Below are 21,659 nucleotides of genomic sequence, written 5' to 3' on the forward strand. Positions count from 1 at the left end.
AGCTCTCCCGTGGCTCACCTTTTTGTGAGCTCTGAATCAGCAGCAGCAGCAGCACTTTGCCAGCCAAATTCTAAAGGAGTGGACAGGCTTGACTGCCTGGTTTCTGGCCCTGGGTATTTTGAAACCTGGCTGCACACTGAGGCACACCCAAGATTGAAAGGCAGTTAAGGTCCTGCCCTCCTAAGCTGTGAATGTGTAAACTGAGGCAGTGACTTAGCTGGGGGAGGGATGCAGACAATGGGTTAGAAAAACCCATTTCTCTTGGGTTTGTTGCAGACAGGCAGAGCTGAGCCATGCACACCTGCCTTGCCACCTTATTTTCCACAGAAAATAGAAATCCAGACTTCTGTGTTGACCAAAACAAAGACACAGCTTTGACTTTTCACTGAGACCTCTTTCTCCCCTCACTTGGTCAGTGCAAGAGGTCTAAGGGATCTGGCATGGGGATTTTTGCTGCTTTCAGCTCCTACTGTCTTCCAGACAAGAAACTCCCTGCTCTAGCTGGGCATGTTGAGGCTCCACATGCTGCTGACATTCCCACCCTAAAGCAGGAAAACTGGCAGCAAACTCAGAGCTCAGCCTGTCAGAAGTGAGAGGAAATCTGTGCTCTCCTAGATGATGCTGTCCCTCTCTGGATGAGGTGGCAGGCTGGATGGAACACCCTGCTGACTGCTTGCTAGACTGTTCTCCACCCCAAAAATAGGATCAGAACGTATAATGTTTGCCTCAAAGTTCCCCTCCTGCCAAACCAATCTATTTTGGTATTAAGGTGTCCTGACTTTAAGGACTTGAAGCTCTGATTTTTATTTTTTGGGGCTCTTCTACCAGTTTTCTCAAGCTCAGGTGTTTGTTGCTGGCTCTCAAGTACCTGTGGGGAAAAGGTTGTCCATGGGCTGAAGGGCAGCCCTCAGATTCCTGCCACCAGATGTCAGGGAGAGGTTGGGAAACGTGCCTCACCTTGCAACCCAGCTGAAGGACTGAGAGAGAACTTCTGAAAAATCAGTGAGCTGCAGCAGTTGTTCCCAGCCAATTGGTTGTTGTCTCTCCATAATGCATGGTTACATCATGGAAAAAGCAGGAAAACACATAAGCAGGGATTAAATCCAGCCCTAATGCAAACTCTGACCCTTCTTGGTGAAATTGTTTAGGTCCAGGCACATATAGGCACAGACAATGAAATTTTTCCTCCTCCTGGGTTTGCTAACTCTGAACACGGGCAGTACCCTTCCAGCAACTCCACATCCCTTTTAGTCACCTTCACAACACCAACTGTCCCATAAAAATGGAACAAATCCTATCAACCAGACCCAAACCCACCTTTCTAACAACAAAGGCCTCACCCCTCAGACTTGGGGCTCTCTCTCTTGGTCACTGCTCTCCAAAAAAACAGAGTAAGCTTTTACATTTTCCCTTCAAAGGATTAAGGTGCTATTTTTGTGACAGTGAAGCACTTGGGGCTTTGGGCTAAATCCTCAGCTTTTCATCATTAACACCTTCTTGCCTGCCCAGCTCTCCTGGGGCACACTGGGGAACAACCACCCAGGCCAGTTTATGATTTTTGGGAAGCTCCCAGCTTCCTACAGAGACCACATCTAACACTGCAACAACAGAACTGTCATGGGAGCCTCTTCCTCTGCCCTGCACCAGCCTGAAGAGCCCTTCAGGGCCATTACAGGGGCCAACCAGAGTTCAAAGTGCAGTTTCAGCACAGGCCCACTGTTAAATACAACCCTCCAGAGAAGGGCTTCCCAATTATTTATTATTTAAGCCACCCATCCATGAGCCCAAACTGAATTCCTCCCACAAGCAAAGCAGAGCAAAGGGAGATGAGGAATTCATAAACTTCCAGTGACTCAAAGGCTTCTGACTCCCTGCTCATACCCATAATTTCACTGTATAACAGAACAAAGGAACAACTCTCATCACAGGCTGACTTCCAAGCATCTTGCTTAAGCAGCTTAAAAATCCCCAGTGCCAATACTTTCTTTTGAGTAATCAAGCATATTTTTCTATGTATAGAAGCATATTTTTATATGTGCATCTTATAAATACCAAGAAGCCATTGTTTCCCCAAACACAAAGGGAAAAAAAATTCCCCCTGTTGCCAAAAATTTAATTCAGAATGACACATCAACACATGAAAATCACTTACTGGGTTTCAAACAATGCCAGCATCTTCACAGGTCCTCACTCCAAGGTCCCCTGGTTCTGGCAGGTGAATTATTTTGCTCCAGGTCTTGCAGTCTGTAGGACACTAAGAAAATTGGTTTGGTCATTACTGCCAGAGAGAAGGAACAAAACGGGTTCTGAAGATATTTGCCTCTGATTTAGAAGTTTTCAGGCCTCAATGCAGGATGCCACATGGAGTCAATCCAGACTCAAATGGGTCACTTCAGGTAAGATGTGTCACCCCTAAATTAAATCATTAAAAGCCCACATTTGAGCTACTCATCCAGAATTCTTTTGGGAGTCCACAGAAAGAAATGGTCACATCCAGTGACTCATCCTACAAGAACCACCTGAGGGAGGTCAAATGACCTGAGGTAGCAGCAGCTTTGAGTGCAGCTGGGGCTGAGCAGCTCAGATTTCTCTAGCTAGGAGTTTGTATTCCAAAAACTTCATTACCTCTAACATAATAATAATATCTCTTTTCCCAAATGAGGGAATGATGTATCAGGCTGCTGTTGGGTGAGCTGGTGTAGCACTGAGCATCCCCTTGGAGCAAAGATCCTGACTTTTGGAAATCTCAGATGGAAATGCTTGCAACCAATCTCAAACCTCCTCCTAGGACAGAGCAGTTTTTCCCTTCCCCACAGCCCTGCTCAGCCTGCAGAAGTCACTGTGTTTATTAAGGTTGTGGGGCAAAAATCTTCAGTTTCAGGTTGCTATCCCCTGGGAGCAATCCTCACCTGGGTACCACGTCCCAGACTGATGTCAGGAGGGCACAAGGCAGAGTCTGCTGCTGGGATTTTTGTTCTGGCTTCTCTGGTTCAGATTTGCCAGATTCAAAAGAAGCAAGAAGGTTTCTGTGTTTACCTAAAAAAAACTCTGCAAGTGACTTCCAGGCAGCTGGGGAAGGCAGATCAAGTGCTCAAAATGTGCAGGTTGATGTCCAATTAGCAGTTTGCTTTTGGAAAGGGAAATAGCTGCTAGGTGAGCTCATGAGGGCATCCTACTAAGGTACATAAACAGAGATTTCCCTCAGGATTTAAATAAAACAGAGCAGCTGCTCTTACTAAAAAGCCTTCAAATGGCCCGTGGCTGTTTGTAGCATGCTCAGCCCTTGTAAGCAATGATTAAACAATATTCTCTTGGTGGAAAGAAACATCCCTCCCCCAGTTTTTCAGAAAGAACCAAGGCTCCTGGATAACTCCAGTGAGCATCTCCCCGTGACAAAAACTGGCTGAACTGTTCATTTTTTAATTAAGAAAAGCAATGGCAAACATGCAACAGACTGAAAACCCCTTGGGTTTCAGGCAGGAGGAACAGATGGGAATTTGGTAATGTTGGTGTCATCCTTTCTCTATGCCTCCCCTGAGCAGCTCTTACTCACCCAGCATGATTTTCAGTCACCAGAGAAAGGGCAGAGGAGCAAACAGAACAGAGTCTGCCTTAAATAAACCCTCATCCAGTTCCAGCACACACAAAAAAACCCAAACTCAAGCCCCTCTCTGCCCTCCAGCCTCCTGGGCATAAGTTCAAGCTTCCTGATTTCAAACAAGGGCTTTTTACTTGCAGGAGTTTAAGGGTTATTTTTCAACCAGAGTGGAAGCAGCTCCTCAGATGGCTGAACCACAGGAGAGGCTGTGCTTTGTTCTTCTGGGAGGAAGAAGAGAGGCTGGAGGAAAACCTGTGCTACTGCAGCCACCATGAGTCCTTAAAATAAGAAGCCCACAGCGGGGTGATTGATGCTCCTTCCCAAGGCTCAAAGGGAAATGGAGCCTGAGGACACACTCAAAAGATCCCCAAACAGGTACAGAAAACTTTTCTCACTCCAAATTCCCTTCTTGAGGTATAAAATTGTATTTCCAGGTTTCCAAGACACCCAGCCTGGAGCCCAAAATACCTGCCTGCTCTGCTGAGGTGGAGTGGTTCTCAATATCAACACACACACAGCTCCAGCCATGCAGCTCTGAACTGTTAGGACTTGTTCTTTAAGTATATTATAAATATTTAATATTTATAAGTGTGTAACATGACTGTGTAATGTGTAACATACTGAAAAAACAAACACCAGAAAAAAACAGGTTAAAAAGAGCCATCTCACAAGGAAGATGGAGAATTTATAAGCCCTTGGCAAGCCAATCACTATACACACAATAAGCTGTACAACACTGAAAGGAGATGGCAAAGAGATTTTGTAATTCTGCCCTTTTAGTCTTCTGGTCCAACATGTCTTCTGATTTCATTCTGAGAAAGCTCCAAGGTCATGTCAGAAAAACCATTTGCAGTGTGCAAAATTCAAACAAATTTACAGAGAAAGATCAAGTTGCAAAGTTGAAAAAACAAAACCAAAGGGCAAGGATCACAGGTTAAAATATTTCTGCTGAGTCCTAGAGACTACAGTTTGGGTCTATCTGAAAAACAGATCCCAAACTTTCAAAACAAGCTACAGTCATCTTTGACTTATAAAAAGCTTTATTTGTTGAGGAAAACTAAAGGAGGACCCTTCTGGTCAACACTTCCTTCTTCCTTTCCACTTTCCTGCTATTTGCTGACACTTGTTCACACAGAGGACTTTCTGTAACTCCTCCACTTCTCACTCTGCCCCCATGGTCTGCAGCTTTTTTACAGTCCAAACCATCTTGACAGAAATTTGACATGGAAGTGGTATCTGTTCAAAAGCAGTCTGATGTCAGAGGTAGGGCAGAGATGTATTAAAAGCCTGTAAATGTGAGGCTAACTGAGTTAGGGATCTAATCCTATGCTGTTACAAAATTTAGTGTCCAAGTCACCATCCTAAGTCACCTAAATCAGTTGTAGTGGCATCCAGACTCCAGGAGAGGTCTGAATGACTCCTTCCAAGCAACTGGGTTTCCCCAGTTAAGGAAACCCAAGGCTGACTGCTTCATCTACAACCCAAATGCACAGAAATGGTGTTTGCAAAAAGCCTTTTGGATGGAAAGAGAACAAAGATAAGGAAGACATTTCTTCAGCTATCAATGCCACCCAACTTGGCTTCACAGATCCAGACAGGAACATTTTATTTAGTAGCTACAGCATCTTTAGCTGTGGATTTTCTACCTAGACATCACAGTGTTGACTCCAGACAAAAAAAATCATGACATCCTCAACTCCAAACTCTAGCCATGACTGTGCCTGGTGGTCTTGGGTGGCTGGATGGGCTCAGGGAAGTTCTTGGAAAGCAATCCATTTTCAACCAGTGTTCATAGCTGATCTTGGGTCTGCTTTGGAGATGGAGCTGTTGTCACAACCACAGTGGAAACTGCTTTAGTAGAGCCAGACACTGTTCCCTGTTGGAGATGAGAAGCTGGGACTGTTTGAATCCGCACCTGTTTGAAAGGGAAAGGAAAAAAAAAAAACTGAATTCAGATCAAGAAAAACCTGGGAACATGTGGCACTTGCACTGCACACTGAAGCACTGCTAAGTGATCTTCTGCTGCCAACACAAAGGCTGCTACATGAACATGTAAAGGTCATGTTACATGAACATGACCAAGCACCAAAACACATCAAGAACCTGTTACAAGAAGGTCACTTCATCTGCTGGGTACAAACCTACACCTCAGCTGCTTTTACAGGTTTTCAGGAGGACTTGGATCCACTGGAGACTTTCCTTCTACAGACTTGTTGCTAGCAGCTCTCAATACAGATTAATTCTTTGGAATGCCAGAACACAAAGTTTCCAAGACAAACAGATCAATAAGCAAAGCAGCACTGGGATTTCTTCAAGAAGCATCAGCCCACAGAAGCACAAAGTACAAAACACTACAAAAAGAGCCAAGGGTATGGAAACAATTCTTCAAGCAGCTGGGAACATTTCCTGGCAGGATTTTTAGGTTTTCATTCTACTCTCAGTGCTTCAAACCCATTTCTGGATGGAGGGAAGGTAAAGGAGGTGAGGCACTGCATGAGCTTACTGCAGGTGCTACAGCCAAGCTGTGCACTTGTTGTGGAACCCCACTTAGGTGTAAAAACCCCCAGATGTTAAGTCATCAAAAAGCAAACATTAAACAATAAAATAACTCTGTGTGCTGATACCTGTGTGGCCTGGCCTTGCTGCTGCAGCTGCTGGAGTTGCTGTGCAGTCAGGAAACTCACTGGCTTGTTCCCAGCAATCAGTTTTGTCCCTGCTGGCATGGTAGTCAGGATGATATTTCTCCCTAATCCACTGATGCTAAAGAAAATAAAATTGTTAGCAGGTTAGTGAGCAGCACAGCAGGCTAGGTCTGTCAGACTCACAAATTGCTCCTCAGCTGCTAAAAGATTAAAATGACTTCTCTAATTTACTAATTATTTCAAGCAGCAGGGTTTGGGCTATTTTTTCCCCCCACAATACTGATACACACAAGTTTATGTCAACATTTATCACTCTGATAATTTATCACATGAATTAAACTCTCTAATTCTGGGCTGTGCACATCACTAGGATAGTCTGATCAGGCCTGAACACAGAAAAAATTCTGAGCACACACAAGTCTGCCCTGAAATCTTAACTAAGGGACAGACCAGCAGATTTCTTGGAAGAATTAACAAGAAGACCTGAGTAGCTGAAGAATGGCAGAGGAATTCACACTGAGGCAGTTCACACTCCCTGGTTTCTTTAAGGGAGGGATAGCCTCAGTTTATAACATATTTTTAGGTATGTCACCAGGTCATTCCTGCTCAAACACACAGAACTTGATCTAATAGCTGGTTCAAGGCAAAGAATGCTGCTTTTTTCTTCAGTTACTTGCTAGAACCTCCACCTCAGGGCACCTAACCAGATGTTCTATTCTCATTGCCAGCACCAGATTAATTTTCTTGCAGCTAATGGACCTATTAACAGACTGCTTGCCTATTCCCCCCTCTGCCTGCTCAGTCCTCAGGAATCTCTGAGCACAGACCTTCCACAGCCTGGTTCTAAAGCACAGCTACACACGCAAAGTATCTCACTTGGCCCCAAGGTTGCCCTTGATGATGGGAGCAGGTCACCACACTCTTGCCCTTCACAGGCTGGCTGATCACTGACAGAGGCACTGTTATTCGTGCTGGGAGCTTACCCTAGAGAAGTTGGAAGAAGACATGAGGAGCCATAAGGAGTTCAGCAGAGAAACTGCTTGACAACAGGCAGTTACCACTCAGCTTGGTTTTTTTTAGGAGTCCTGGGAGGAGAAACCAGCAACCTGAAATCTGTGCTCTGCTTCAGGCTTGTTAAAACTCACCTCCATCTCATTCACAGCTGCCTCAGCCCTGAAAACCTGCATCACCTTTGCACAACAGGACTGTCTGGGAAGGATCACTGCATCCACCCAGGATTTTTATCCTTGGGAAGCCCTGGTACTGTCAATTAGCCTATTCAGTTTTCACAGGGCATTAGATGGGAAATTCTGTAAGAAAAATTGCTGTGTAACAAGTGCTTCTAGCTCTGACACCATCCCAAGGGAAATTACTTCAGGGGTGTGTGGCAAGACGCTGAGCTGCACAAGATAGCACTTGAGATAAGCAAAGTTTATTTTGTTCACTCACAATGGGAGACAAAGGCAAACACCATCTGACTCTCTGCTGGCAAGTCAGCATTTGGCTACAATTCTATTCTCATTGCCAGCACCAGATTAATTCAGTTTCTTGCAGCTAATGGACCTATTAACAGAGCACATGCCTATTCCCCCCTCTGCGGGGTTATTCCAACCCCATGAGATCAGCTGCAGACCCCCATTCTCCAGTACTGAATTTATGCCTCTGTGGACGTGGGATTCTCAGAGAAAACTCCTCAGGATTGTTTCAGCATTCCCCTTTCCTCACCCACCTCCAGAAAAAGCTTAGCATTACTTACTGCCTGGGATGTGGACACCACTGTGGTGCTGACGGGGACCTGCCGCACACTGGTGGCTCCTGTGCCTATGGTTATGGGAGTGCCAGCAGCTCCTGAGGCCACAGCCACTGCTTTGGACACTGTGGCACTCACTGTTGGCAAGGAGACAGCTGAGGTATGGACTGTGCCAGCCATGCTGACTGCTGAGGAAGAGGGCACTTGCTTAGCATGAGTAGCTACAGTAATAGTCTGCCCAGCTTTGGGGGGCATCACCCCCAGCCCCTGCACGATCCTGATGGTAGCAGCTGGCTTGGCCTCAGTGGATGCCACTGTAGTTATGGCTTTGCTCTTCTGATCTGCCACTGTCATGCCCAGAGCAGGCATCAGTCGGAATGCAGAGCTTGTTGGCTCTGGAGTCTTCAAGTCAGGAGTCACTTTAACCACCGTGCTTCCAGCCGGGCTGGAAGAAGAAGCAGAAGTGGCCGTGCCAAGTCTTGGCTGGAGAATCAGCAGTCTGGACGGGATTGGAGGTGACGTGCAAAGTTGCTGAGATGCCTTTCCCACCAGTACTGCTCCCAGCAGCTGCTGTGAAGAGGTCCTGAGTCAGTTTAACAGTAGTGACTTGAGATTTGGCCAGGGTGGCCATCATGTCAGGGGTGATGCGCAGCACGGTCTGTCCCTTGGCGTCGGTGGTGATGGAGGAGGGGGGCAGGCGCAGCACATCCTTCCCTTGGATCCGAAAGTTGGTGGCTGTCAGGGGGATGCTGCTTCCAGGCTGGGTTTTCATGCCAAGTTGTCCTGTGATAGCCACCTGGAAGAGATCAGAGAAGCTGCTGTGGCAAAAGGAAAACTTCCCCATGGGATGTTTGATCCCATCAGACAGGAAGCAACACAATGCCGGCACTTGGCACACCACTGAAAATAAATTCTGGTTGCACATCAGCTGCCATTCCCAAAGCACAAAGCACTGTGGAGCTGCTTTCTTCTTCAGACAAGATGAAGGGAAACGAGACCAACATCAGCAGATGGTTAATTAAAGAACCTGCACTAACACAACTTCTACCTGTAGGTGAAAACGGGCCTCAGATGCATCCAACCCTGGTCTGAAACAGCATTTCAAGCTTTCACCTTGCCTCCCTCTCACCTGCTTGATGATATTCTGGCCAGCCACGTTCTGGATAACAGTGGTAGAGGAGGTGCTGGTAGCAGAACTGCCTGGAGAGCTGGCTGCTGGCTTCACAGCAGGGCTGGGTGCTGGGGACAGTCCTGTCACACTGATGCCTGTCTGTCCCGTCACAGAGCTTCCTGCTCTCTGCACCTGCACGGGGCTGGTTTGAGCTTTGACTGGCAGAGTCATCACAGCCTACAGAAAGACACAGCAAGCCTCTGAGTGGACAAACACACTACCAACAGACTCATAATTACTCTTCCTGCCTTGTGCTGGGGTTGCTAAGTCTGGAGGCTTTTTTACTGGAATGCAGAATTTAACAGTGCCACAAAAAAAATGTGGAGAGAGGCCAAGGTGGGACATGAGGATGATGGCAGGGCTGAGGCATCTCTCCTGTGAAGAGAGGCTGAGAGATTTGGGGTGGCTCACCCTGGAGAAAGCTCTGGGGAGACCTTAGAGCACCTTTTAATACCTGAAGGGGTCTACAAGAAAGCTGGGGAGGGACTTTTTATAAGGGCAAATAAAGACAGGACAAGGGGTGATGGTTTTAAAACAGAAGAGGGGAGGTTTAGGTTGGACATTAGGAAGAAATTCTTTTAGTGTGAGGGTGGTGAGACCCTGGCCCAGGTTGACCAGGAAGTTGTGGATGCTCCATCCCTGGAAGTGTTCAAGTCCAGGCTGGATGGGGATTGGAGCAACCTGGGCTGGTGGGAGGTGTCCCTGCCCAAACCAGATGATCTTTGAGGTCCCTTCCAACCCAAATCATTTTGTGATGCAAAAGGAGCACTGACCAGGATTATTTATGCACAGCTGTTTCTATGCTCCTACCCTGCAGGGTTAATGCACGTTCCCAGCGAGAAAATCATCCCTGTGCACCACACCAAAACCATGAGAAGAAGTCAGCTTAGAAGTCAGAGCTACTCCACCACTTCCCTGCAGCCCAACTCACCTGAGGGAGCACTTTGGTTTGTGTGGTTGTAGCTGGAACACGGATTTGAGGCACTGCTGGAGGCTGCTGCTGCTGGGTGACCACTGGGGCTTGCTGGGACACAGCTGGGAGGCTGGACTGGGCAGTGACAACCCGGACCTGGGGCAATCCTGAGGAGGTGGTGTGACTGACCACCCTGGGAGGGGGTGGCTGTGGCCCAGGCTGTGTCTGTTGTGAGCTCTGGGCTGTGGAAAGCAAGGTCCCAAGCTGGGGCATGGTAGGGGATGACACCAGAAGAACACTGCAGCGAAGATAAAAATCCAGCAGGTCAGGAAAGATGGGGAGGAAATGACTTGAGAAAGGACCAGGAACATCCACATGTGATGGAGGAGACAGCAGAAGTACCTTTGGCTGGGTTTGGCTGGCTCAGATCCAGCACCAGATCCACTCTTGCTCACCACAGACACTGGTGGGGATGAAATGGGGGTTGCTGGTAATGCTGGTGCAGTGGGTGTCACAGGAGTCACAGGAGTGGGTGGCATGCTGGAGTCACTAAGGCTCAGCTGGCTGGGCTCTGATGTGCAGCTGGGGAGTGCTTTTACAGAACTCTCCTTGCTACCAGACTTCTGCAAAGCAACCAGGTCAAGCATTAAGGTCTTGGCAAAAAAAAAAAAATAAAAAATCACTTGGCTGAGCCCTTGAAGCTGAGTTCTGTACAGTTCTGAATGATGCCCCAGTGCTAAACCCTGAAATCACAGGTGACTGACTGACTGTCCCCAGCTGCAGCCATAAATGGGGTTACAATGCTGATTTCCACCTTGGTTACTTTGCCAACAGCCATTTTAGAGGTGTTTGGTATCTACAGCAACAACAAAAAAGACATCCAAACCCAGACAGCTTCAGCACAGCAAGGGGGAAAGCAGAAGGTACATTTCACTCCCTCTGCTACAGCTCAACCCAAAACTAGATTTGAAAGACCATCCCCAAGGACAGGGAGCACAAATTAATTCCTTGAATTAATTAAAACTAAGGAAAAGAGAAGAAATAGAGAGGTGTCAAAGATCCCTCTTCATTTTGTGCACTGGTGCAAGCCCAACACTGACATTCACACAGATGATGAATTGATGACCCAAATATTTTCATCAGCCACTCCAAATGCAGAATTTATGGATTAAATTAACCCTGTATCTCTGACCCAATCCTAAAAGCAACTGTGCAAAACCTGTGCAAAGAAATTTACCATTTTAGCTGGAGGTTTTGGCTTCTGCTGAAGAGCTTTCTTGGCCTTTGCTGCAGCAGCTTGAGCCTGGTGGATTCGTTCTGCAAGTACAAATAAGTACAAAGTTGGAGCTCCTGAACACAAGCACACACGAGTCAAGAGAGAGGCAAAGTCAGACCTGTAGGCTCATCCACAGACAAGAGATCAAGCACACACACTCATGTAATAACGCAAAGAAAAACACCACATAAATTAGCCAAAAAGGTTGAAATAAAGACATGCAAGGAGTTGCGAATGTCCACAGAGACCTGTAGTCCCTTCTATTTTTCAAACAAAGACTTCCAACTGGCACACTGCTCGCAGGACTGGATTTAAGTGCTGATGGGGTACCATTAGCAAACTGATTAGAGGAATAATTATTGCTCATTATCCACCTGGACTGAAGAAGCTCCAAAGATTAATAAACATTCTCAGTTCTTCAGATATCATTAAGCCAGGCTTACCAAACTCCTCCTCACTCCTGTTCCTGTGCAGGTAGATCCACAACTTCCGTCCAATATCATATTTCACACAGGGATCTTTCTCATAGTGTAATCGATCCAAAGCACCACTAACAACAGTATTAACCTGAAAATACAAAATTAACAGCATTAAAAGATGTCCCTGGACGGGCTAACCAAAGGTCAAACCCAAATAAGCTGAGAGCAAGCTTCATTTGAGTAAGCACTGAGTGAGAACAGGTAGCCCTTGGCCTGGATTAAGTGGAGCTCCCAGCAAAGCTGAAAGCTCTGAGAAGTGACTGTTGCTGAATTTAAAATGCAATTAAATATACGTCACACTGTTAGTCCTGTGCTTTTCTCCCTTTTCTCCCTGTTTTTTCACCACCCAGAGTTTGGTGAGGACTTCCAGCACTTCCCCAGAGTAGAAGCTTGCTCTCATTTGCTTGTCAAAGCAGCATAAAAAAAAAATAAATAGGGCCTTGGACACCACCCAGACCTGCACAGGATATTTTTTTGGAGAATGTGTTTGAGGAGACAGATGGACCCAACTTACTTGAGCACTGGTGACATCAGGAGCTAGGAACTGGGAGTCTTTCAGCAGCTCACAGATTTCAGCACGGGTTCCTTCTCCGTTGGGAAGGCGAGCAGCAGCATCACGGACTGAAACACAGGATTTAGAGCTCACACTTCCAGGTGAAACCCGGCAGCTGCATCCCAGAACTCCAGCAGACACCTTTCTGTCCCTTGCCCTCCACCCTCAGGGCTCAGCACCACCTTACCAAGGGACAGGATGGTGACATAGGCTGGTCTGTCTGAGCGCAGCAGGGAGTGCTCCCGGGCTTTGTTGAGGGAGGTTTCTTTGTCAAACACCCCCTTGACAGGCCCCACCACAGACTCGAAGCCGTGCATCCGGAAGGTGAAGGCTTTGTGGGGCTGGCTGTAACGGAACCGCTCCTGGAGTTGGGCACAGAGAGGGCTGGGGGTGAGCATGGAACACCAGAGACAAGCCCTAAACCTTCTGCTTTGAGTCATTAACACTCTCTAGAAATGATTTTCTTTTTTAATTAAGGGCTTAAAAACTGCTGTATAAACTTATTTTGGATCAAGGCAAGCACAAAGTTCTTCAAACAGAATGACCACTTCACAGAGTGAAGGTGCAATGCATCAGGTGCACTGTTAGGCAGCTGCACAGGTGCCAGACACCCCTGCTGCTCAGCAAACACCTCTTCCCCAAAGCCACAACAAAACTCTTCCTTCCTCCTCTCATCTGGCAAAAACAAGATTTCCAGAATTTAACCTGGCTACTGTATCACCCCCCCAGCTCATGCACTCTGGGAGATGAGCTGTGTGTTTACCCCCTAACACACTTGCAGTTACTACAGACAAGATAATTAAGTGCACTGTTGCCCTCACTGCCATTTGTCTTCTGCTTGTTGTGCTTGTATAATCTCAAAAAATACAGAGACAAATCACCTGCATATGTTGGGAGATGGCAAGTGAGATTAAAAGCTTGGAACAACCAATTTCAGCTCATTTTGCCCAATAATCCCTGGGAATACAGGTAAGCAGTGAGGTTATATGGTTAGCAAGTTATATGTAAAGGCCAAGATACCTACTTCAAGAGATGAAAGATATTCCTTCCATGCACAAAGTTTGTTTTATGAGTATAAAACTCAACTGTCTGAAATTCTCTTGGTTTAGCAGCCAACTGTTTCAATATGTGTATTTAAAATTAAGATGCTTCTCCTCTCACCTGCTCCTGGATATTCCTTCCATCAACAAAGTTTGTTTTATGAGTGTAAAACTCAACTGTCTGAAATTCTTTCTAAATTGGTTCAGCAGCCAACTGTTTCAATATGTGTATTTAAAATTAAGATGCTTCTCCTCTTACCTGCTCCTGGAAGAGGCGTTTCTCCTCCCCAGTGCTAGGTCTGACTACATAGTCAGTCCTTCTGAAACAAAGTGACCATCAGTTCTGAGCAGCAACAAGCCCACAACAATCCCAAAGAACCTCCCCCAGGATTAGTCACCTTACCCTTTCTGCAAATTCTGAAAGCATTTAGGATAACATAAATAAGGTCTGCAGAGATCCATGCAGGTAAGCAAGGCTGTAAATAATCTAGTTACTAGGGTGTAACCTGGGGAAACATCAAGTGAGCTTCTGTAAAATCAGATTATCAAGTTCCCTCCTGCCCCAGGTATGAAATCTTTTTATTTTAGGCATCCAGCCATTCCAATCTAAAAGCACAAGGCCCCAACTTCACAGGTTTAGCATGCACTGCAGAAGCTTTCAAGCAGCATTGTCCACTTACACTCTGGGAATTGGTGTTGTGGCATCGGAGCTGTCCTCATTTTCCTATAAAAAAAAATACCAAACAGATGTGTCAATGTTGGACAGAACTCAGCCAGGTTTTGTGCTGATAGAAAGTGATTTTTTTTCTGACTCACTTTGAAAAAATGCTGGTCTTTGGTCTCCAACCAGAGCTGAAACAGTGCTGCCAACTCCTTCTCATGATCTTGGCAATTACCTAGTCCAAGAAATCAGGAAAAATATTGAAAGAGAAGTCCTCAAACTGTTAGGAAGCTGGCTGCTTGCACTTCCCAGTCATCTCCTGTTTCCTTCCCACCTCTCCATCACCATCACAAGGCATCTTCAACACTTCACAGATTTCAATACTTAGGAGAGTGCGAAAACCTCGTTCACTTAGCATTGTAATTGCTAATGATTACTCTGAATAATCAGAAGTTATGCTCTACAGAAGGGAAAATACAGAAGGTGTTCAGAGTGGTGTGAAGGGTGACATAAACATGGTTAACAAAGCCTTTGCTTACTTATTCTGTCTGCTGCTGCTACCAATGTCTAATGAAAACCTGGAATGGACAACACACTTTTGCTCAGTGAAAAGGAAAGGCCTGACCCATGAACTAACAGCTCTGCTTGTCTCTCTCTGGGCTGCAGTAAGGTGAAAAGCCAATTTCTAGAGAAAACCAGCAGCCTTCACTGAAAGCACAGAAGGGCACGAGATACTTACCAATCAACTTCCACTGCTGAGTTTTTTCCTTGAACTCAACAAAAGGTGAGAAGCTGGAAGGAGCATCTACAGCAAAAAAACATGCATGTCAGAGACATCATACAATCCTCCAACCCCATAAATCCTCCTGCTGCAACCAAGCTGTTGTGTTAGGCTCCCAAGGGCAGAGAGAGCATTTTTACAGACTGCATAAGCACATCTCTAAATTTACATTTGCCGACAGGGAAGGCAAAACAAGCCAGCACAAGAAAGGAACTGAAGGGGACAATGAGTCTGCAATCCACAGGCTGTCAGATGAGACCCTGCTCATGCTGTGAGGCACCAGGAACCTTTCCTGGGCTCACAGAATTTCCACTATTCACCAGCACTCCAGAGAACATTAAGTCTCCATGCTGCAAAGGCCACAGCCATCAGCACTGCCTCTCCCCTTTTAACTTCCCACTAAGCCAGTGAGAACCAGAGAATGATTCAGTTTGAAGGGATCCTCTGAAACTTCTCTGATTCGAGCCCCAAGTTGGGCTTTTTTGTTTCTTTTTCATTATCTCCAGAGAGAATCACAATGTTTTCACCCCAGGAAGAGACTAATTTCTTCCTGCTCCAAACAGCCTCCCTGAAGAGATTGACCTGAATGGGAAAAATTGGCTGTCAAGAGGCAATTTCACAGACATTTTCACAACCCTGGGAATCAAGCTGGCTCTTATCCACTATCCATATGCAAACCAAGGCTACAAGCCATAAAGTCTGTTGGATTGTAAACAATACAATGGTTTGCTGTAATGGCTGAATTAAAAGTCTATTTTGCTATCATATAAACCAGCAGTGATTAGGACTGAAGTGATTAGTATTTTTGATAGATGGTTAGTATTTTTAGCAGCCATTCTTACCCCTGCTGTCACCTGTCAAGTACTGCAAGGCGGGTAAAACCAGCTCAGACCAGTTTGGGGCAAAAGAGAACCAGTTATTCAGTGCACTGGCGGGAGAAGTCTGCCAATCCAGAACTTTATCTTCAAGCTGAAGGGGAAAAAGAAACGTTCTATGAAAGATCTCACATTTAAGTTATGACTTTAAACAGAAAGCAAAACAGCTAACTGCATCTGAGGGACAAAAAGCTTTTTACAGATTTAAAATAAACACCTGACTTTTTCAAGTAACTGTAACAGGGTATTTCAGACAAAAGACCTCAAAAAGGGGAAAAAACTTCCCTGCCATCTCTGCCCTTAAAATATATCTAACCATGATCTAAAGAATGGGTATAGAAAGACTTAAGAGATTCCACTGTCTAAATTTAATTTAAAAAAAATTTAAATTTAAATTTTAAGCATATTAAAACAGAACATGTTATATACTCCCAATGGGTTTCATTTCTTTAGTATATAAACTACATCACAATACCATTTACAGCAGGGAAATTCTGGAGAAAAATCACTAATACATAGCTATAAACCTCTCTTTTTCCCCTAATTTTGCTTTCTGCAAAGATTCCTAGGCAAGTTGCTGGCTCCTCACCACAGAGAGAGTAGCAGGTCCTTCCAGAAACAGTATCTCCAAAAGAAGGAAAAAGGAAACTGGAGATATTTCATTTATTCCAAGGCATGGCTTCATGTCTTCAAGAGGTCTTCAAATGAAAGAGAACACAAGCAGCATAAGTTCACCTTCATATCAAGATGAACACCACACATTTCATCAACGCTGGGCTGAGCTAAACCAAAGCTTGCAAAAGTCCCACAAAAGCCTAAGCTGCAACCTCTCTCCCTCCATCCAGGACCCTGTGAAGCACTTACTCCTCTTTGACAGATGACAGAGGGATGGGAGAAGGATCCTGAGACATTGCTGGGATTCCATCTGCATTGCTAAGAGAGTCAGCCAAATCTTCCACCTCGGATTTAACCATCTTCAGCCGTTTTTTCTTCTTATCTTCCTTTTCCTTCACCTTTCTCTTGAGGGTTGCAAGGTCAAACAAGGCTGTAGGTATAACAAAAGGTAAGAATAATAATTAGAAAGCTTCTTACCACATTTCAAGGAGTCTGAAATTATGTATTTAAATAAAAACTTGTATTAAACACATATTGAGAAATAGCATGTACTCATTCACTCTGTCTTCCCAGTCACTTCCACAAATCTTTATTTTTCCCCTCAATGCACTCTGCTTTAATAGAACATCTCAATTTTTAAGACAATGTACATGAAATTAGAAAGGCAAAGGTAAATGCTTAGAGGAGGAACACAAATTAACTTTCAACAATTAGCTGGAGGCACCCTCAGTGGAAACTGGAGTTGGCTGTCAGCAACTGGAATGGAACAACCCACAACACAGGAGTGAAGAGCAAAAAAATACAACAGTCTGTTGAGACCACCTTCAGCCTTAGCTTTTCACACACTTTTTACCCCCACAGTGCACAAATGCGGTGTCCAAACCACTGACCTGCTAAGGAACCTTTCCTGCCAGCATTTACTCGAGTCATGATGTCCTCAAGAGTCAGGTCTGTTGTCACTAGATCAGGGTGATCCTATGACAGAAATTAAAATTGGAGAAGGACAATTTGTTAAGAGAGCAACAAGGTAACCAAGTACTGGAATGCTCCAAACATCTTATAAAGTTATTAACTGCAATAAAAGTTGGGAAGTCTTCTAACCCTGGAATCCCAAATTCTATCTCTCCAAAACACATCACTATAATTTACAAAGTCCTTCTGAAGAGAGAAGCAAAAACAGGAGGCTGACAACTAAGTGCAGGTGCACACACAGAAAAAAATAGCAACCATTTTGTGACCCAGAAGAACCCTGAACTTTACAGCTAACAGATAAAATGCAGTCCCACTCCCCAGCCCTCCTGACATCCTACCGGCTGCCGTTTCCGTTTCTCATGGTGCTTCTTCAACATCATCTTCAAATCACTATCCCCAAATTCTATCTTGTCTGCAACAACAACAAAAAAAGCACTATTTACAAAGTTTTCCATTACTGTTGCTTTACAGACTTCTTAGACTGCCACGCACTGTCCATTTCCACAATCTCCAAGTTTCAGTAACTAGATTTTAGCTACTTGATTTGCTTTCTTTTAATCAACCAATTTATTTTCAGCATTTTCTTCCTTGGCTCATCAGATTTCATTGCTCACTCAAGCAGGGAAGTGAAAAGCACTGAGAATCAGCATTACTGCACAAAGGGTTTGCAGATTTGATCACAAGAACCCCAGCACATGCTCCAAAATATTCTGAACTATGCTAATGCTTCAGCTGTTTAAATCAAAACATAGCAGAGAAACCAGTACTGCAGACCCTTGTGACAGAACACTAACCTTCTAGGAAGAAAAATATTAAATACACTGGGAGAAGAGCCAGCAGTTTTGGAGACTGCAAAAATGAAGCATTATAAGATTTCCCATGAAACAACAGATTTCCTGCAGGATTTTGAAGTCATTGTCACCCTTAAATCCACACTAAGCCCAGTATGGATCCATACTTAAATCCATACTCTCACCTGCTGTTTTCATGTCCAAGGTTGACAGGGTGGGGATTACTCTCAGGGGAACTGGTGGACTTGAACAACGTGCTGGAGAACTTGGAGGCCAGGAGCTTAGATCTAAAAGAAAGAATTAAATTTCTTTCTGCAAGAAATTTGCACCATTCAGTTCCCCTGTGTTCATCAGAGCACAGCCAATAAAACTGAAGATTGTACTTTACCTTCTTCCAATCAAAGATAATGTCCCCACACCAAAAAAACTCTTTCATTACATCTCCAATCTTTAGCTTGATGCAGGGCATTACCTTCTATTGAAGGGCATTACCTTCTTCATCAGAAGACAAGGTGGTATCTCCACACTCCTCTTTGACCTCCCTCAGGATCTTCAGGTATCGCCGATGTGTCCGTCTGTCCCGCTCCTCTGTGTCATAGGAGGGTGGGAAGTGCTTCCTCCTGAGGGCCATATCAGGGCCTCCTTTCCGAGCCAACTCCAGCAAGTGCTGGAAGAGGAGAACCATGGGACATTAACTACCTCAGCTACAGCACTGTAAGTGACAACAGATCACCTTCACTCATAGACTTCCAGCAAGTTTAGTCCTTGGTGTCGGTGCAGGAAGCAACTCGGTTCTTTAGATGATAACACTTAAAAAGTAACAGTATCTGTCATGTAAGAGATTTTAAAATCAACACTGTAGATCGTAATTTAAAGAGGGGAAAAAGCAAAGCAAAATTCCCACACCTTTACCTGCACACACAGTAATAACCTCACTGTCATTTTATGTGGACTACTGAGAAGAACCATCTGTTGGCCTGAGATCCCTTGGAGCAGTTTCCAAATTCCTGACATGACATGGAATGCTGTCTCTTGTCAAGAAAACACTTTATCCCTTAATGGCTACAGAGGAAATAACTTCCTACATGTCTGCATTCATTTTCCCTCATCACTGTGGGTTCATTTTATACAGACAGACCTCATAAACACATCTAGTGACCTTACCCGTTTCACAGTGACAGAAAGGGCAGAAAATGAAGGCAAACTGACTTGGTAATAGGACAGTAAGGAAGCAGGGGACAAGGTGGGTGTGGAAAAAAGCCACTGCACACAAGTGAGAGCTACCAGAGTTTCAAAACCTGAAATTTGAAAACGTAAGAATGGTTCTAGCGCTGTGTTACAAGGGGCACCAGAAAGGCAGAAACTCAGCATTCATGAAAGACCTATGAGAATAACAAACCCAGAAATACCCTTTATTGTAGAAAAAAAAAAAACCCAAAACTTATTGATTACAGAAAGGAGGCACTCACGTTGCGGGAAGCAAGGATCTGCTTGAGCAGCCTGTAGAAGTACTGCTGCTGCGAGCTCAGGTAGCGCTTGTACTGAGATTTAAAGCACAGCTGCCGGTACTTGACGACTTCAGGATTAAAGTGCCCATCTGGAAGAGGTAAAAAAAAAACCACTCTGAGTTTCATCAGCTGCTACTTGCAGATCTTAAGTCTAAAATGACACCAGATTTTGTGATGTTCCCTGACCTCGGAAGAGTTTCTGGGCGATGTGGAGCGGATTTCCGAAGCGAAAGTTCTCGCCGCTGAACAAGGCCAGGATGAGTTTGTTCTGATGCTCTCGGTTGTTTTCAGGGAAATGAGGCAAAAATTTTTTCAGGTGGTCTTGCTGGGCATCTGTCAGCACCTCCTGCCACGTAGACAAACTGACAACTTCAAAGAAAATCTCAGGCTAAAGAAAAGAAAAAACAAGAGTGGAAAAAACACATCCAGGTCCTTGGCGTCTTTCTTAAGCCTTAAGGCTTTCTGTTGTTAAACACCAGATTTAGAGAGACTGTGTCAGAGCAGGTACTAAGAAAAGATGAGGAAATGAATGATAACTATAAATTCAGAACTCCAAAGTACATTCAAAACTTAGAATTAGAGAATGCTAGGGGTTGGAAGGGTCCTCTAGAGATCATCTAATCCCACCCCCAGAGACAGTGAGACCACTGAGTCCAACCCCCAGTGATCACGTCTCCCAATCTAGTCCAAGTTCCAACTTGAACAAAAAAAACATAAAACAAAAACCAAAACCAAATTCATATTAAAAAAATTTAAAGGTCTTTAAGAAAGATTATTACTAGAAGAAGAACGTAACAGAACAGCTTTAAAAGAAGTTTTCCTGAAATTCACCAAAGCCCTTCTGACACCTTTTTTTCCTAGGACAAACCAGTCATTTCTCTGCTTTCTGGTTGGTTCTGTAAGCCCCACAGAGGGATCTGGACACAGCCAAGGCTTTAGGGAGGTGAAGCTCAGCACCACTCACGTCCTCCAGCAGGTCCTCGGGTAGGCTGACCCTGGTGGTCCCCAGCATGCAGTCCTCCATGATGCGTGTGCCAGCACCATCCCCGCAGGGCCCCAGCTCCAGGGGGTCGCTCAGCATGTGATCCAGAGAGTCCATCCTCTGCCAGACACCACCAGCAAATCATCAACAACCCAAAAATCCCAAAGCCAGCTCCATCCTCTGCTAAGGAATGGCTGTAAAAGGGTTTCAAGGGGCTGAGTTGGACGGGACTTTAAAAATCATCAAATTCCAACATTCTGTCTGGACAGGGACACCTCCCAGCAGCCCAGGTTGTTCCAAGCCCCATCCAACCTGACCTGAGACACTTCCAGGGATGGAGCAGCCAGAGTGTCTCAAGTCGCTCGTGTTAAACACAAGGTGTAAGGTACAATAAGGTGTACACGATGCACACTCAGGCTGTGAGATACACAAGATATTACACCCTCAATTTAGTGCTCCAGTGCAGGAGGAATTCCTCAAGAGAGGAAATGCTCTTCCAGACGTGCCCAGAAAGCACAGGTGACCCATTTCTTGCTGTCGAAACAACTAAACACGACGAAAAAACCCCACATGACAGCCTGAGAGTACCGAACCGAATCACAGACCCAAAGCAGGTTTTCCCTTAGCCTGAACCCGCAGCTCTGAGCGGGCCCAGCGCTCCTGTTCCCCTCCCTTCAAACGTTACGGGAAAACGCCCCAACAGCGAGAAAAAAAAAAATAATTACAAACCCTTAAACCAGCGCCGGACAGCGTGAAAACACGGGAAAAAAGATCCAAACCCACGCATTTCTTACCTGCTCTGCTGACACCACAACGCTCCCTGAGGGGAGGGCACCCCCCACACACACCCTAGGGCGGCTCCAGGCGGCTGGGCCCGGGAAGGGGATCCCGGGAAAGGGGATCCCGGGAAAGGGAAGGAAGGGGAGACAGCCCCCAGATACTCCCCGCTCCGGAAGGCGGAAGGAGGCGGCTGCGCGATGGCGGAGGGGCCGTAAGCGCCTGCGCGGGGCTGAGGCCGCGGCCCTGAGGCGGCTGCGCGGCCGCGGTGGCTC

The 21,659-nt window shown here is 45.5% G+C and overlaps 1 protein-coding gene across 1 annotated transcript; it reads right to left on the reverse strand.

Annotated features, from left to right (window-relative positions):
- Positions 1-4,266: 4,266 nt before the first annotated feature.
- NFRKB (nuclear factor related to kappaB binding protein) lies at positions 4,267-21,553 on the reverse strand. Its single transcript, XM_008498502.2, is given in 28 exon segments — positions 4,267-5,513; positions 6,223-6,358; positions 7,117-7,148; positions 7,150-7,224; positions 7,997-8,464; positions 8,466-8,786; positions 9,120-9,338; positions 10,093-10,372; positions 10,477-10,697; positions 11,312-11,391; positions 11,794-11,917; positions 12,344-12,450; positions 12,570-12,744; positions 13,682-13,742; positions 14,103-14,146; positions 14,239-14,318; positions 14,823-14,888; positions 15,707-15,833; positions 16,329-16,437; positions 16,604-16,784; positions 17,245-17,329; positions 17,665-17,738; positions 18,303-18,404; positions 18,610-18,784; positions 19,587-19,714; positions 19,812-20,013; positions 20,590-20,727; positions 21,402-21,553. Coding segments are annotated over 27 exon segments (3,933 nt in total). The 5' UTR covers positions 20,725-20,727; positions 21,402-21,553; the 3' UTR covers positions 4,267-5,387.
- Positions 21,554-21,659: the final 106 nt, after the last annotated feature.

Source organism: Calypte anna, chromosome 24, assembly GCF_003957555.1.
Source record: "Calypte anna isolate BGI_N300 chromosome 24, bCalAnn1_v1.p, whole genome shotgun sequence".
NCBI classification, from domain to species: domain Eukaryota; kingdom Metazoa; phylum Chordata; class Aves; order Apodiformes; family Trochilidae; genus Calypte; species Calypte anna.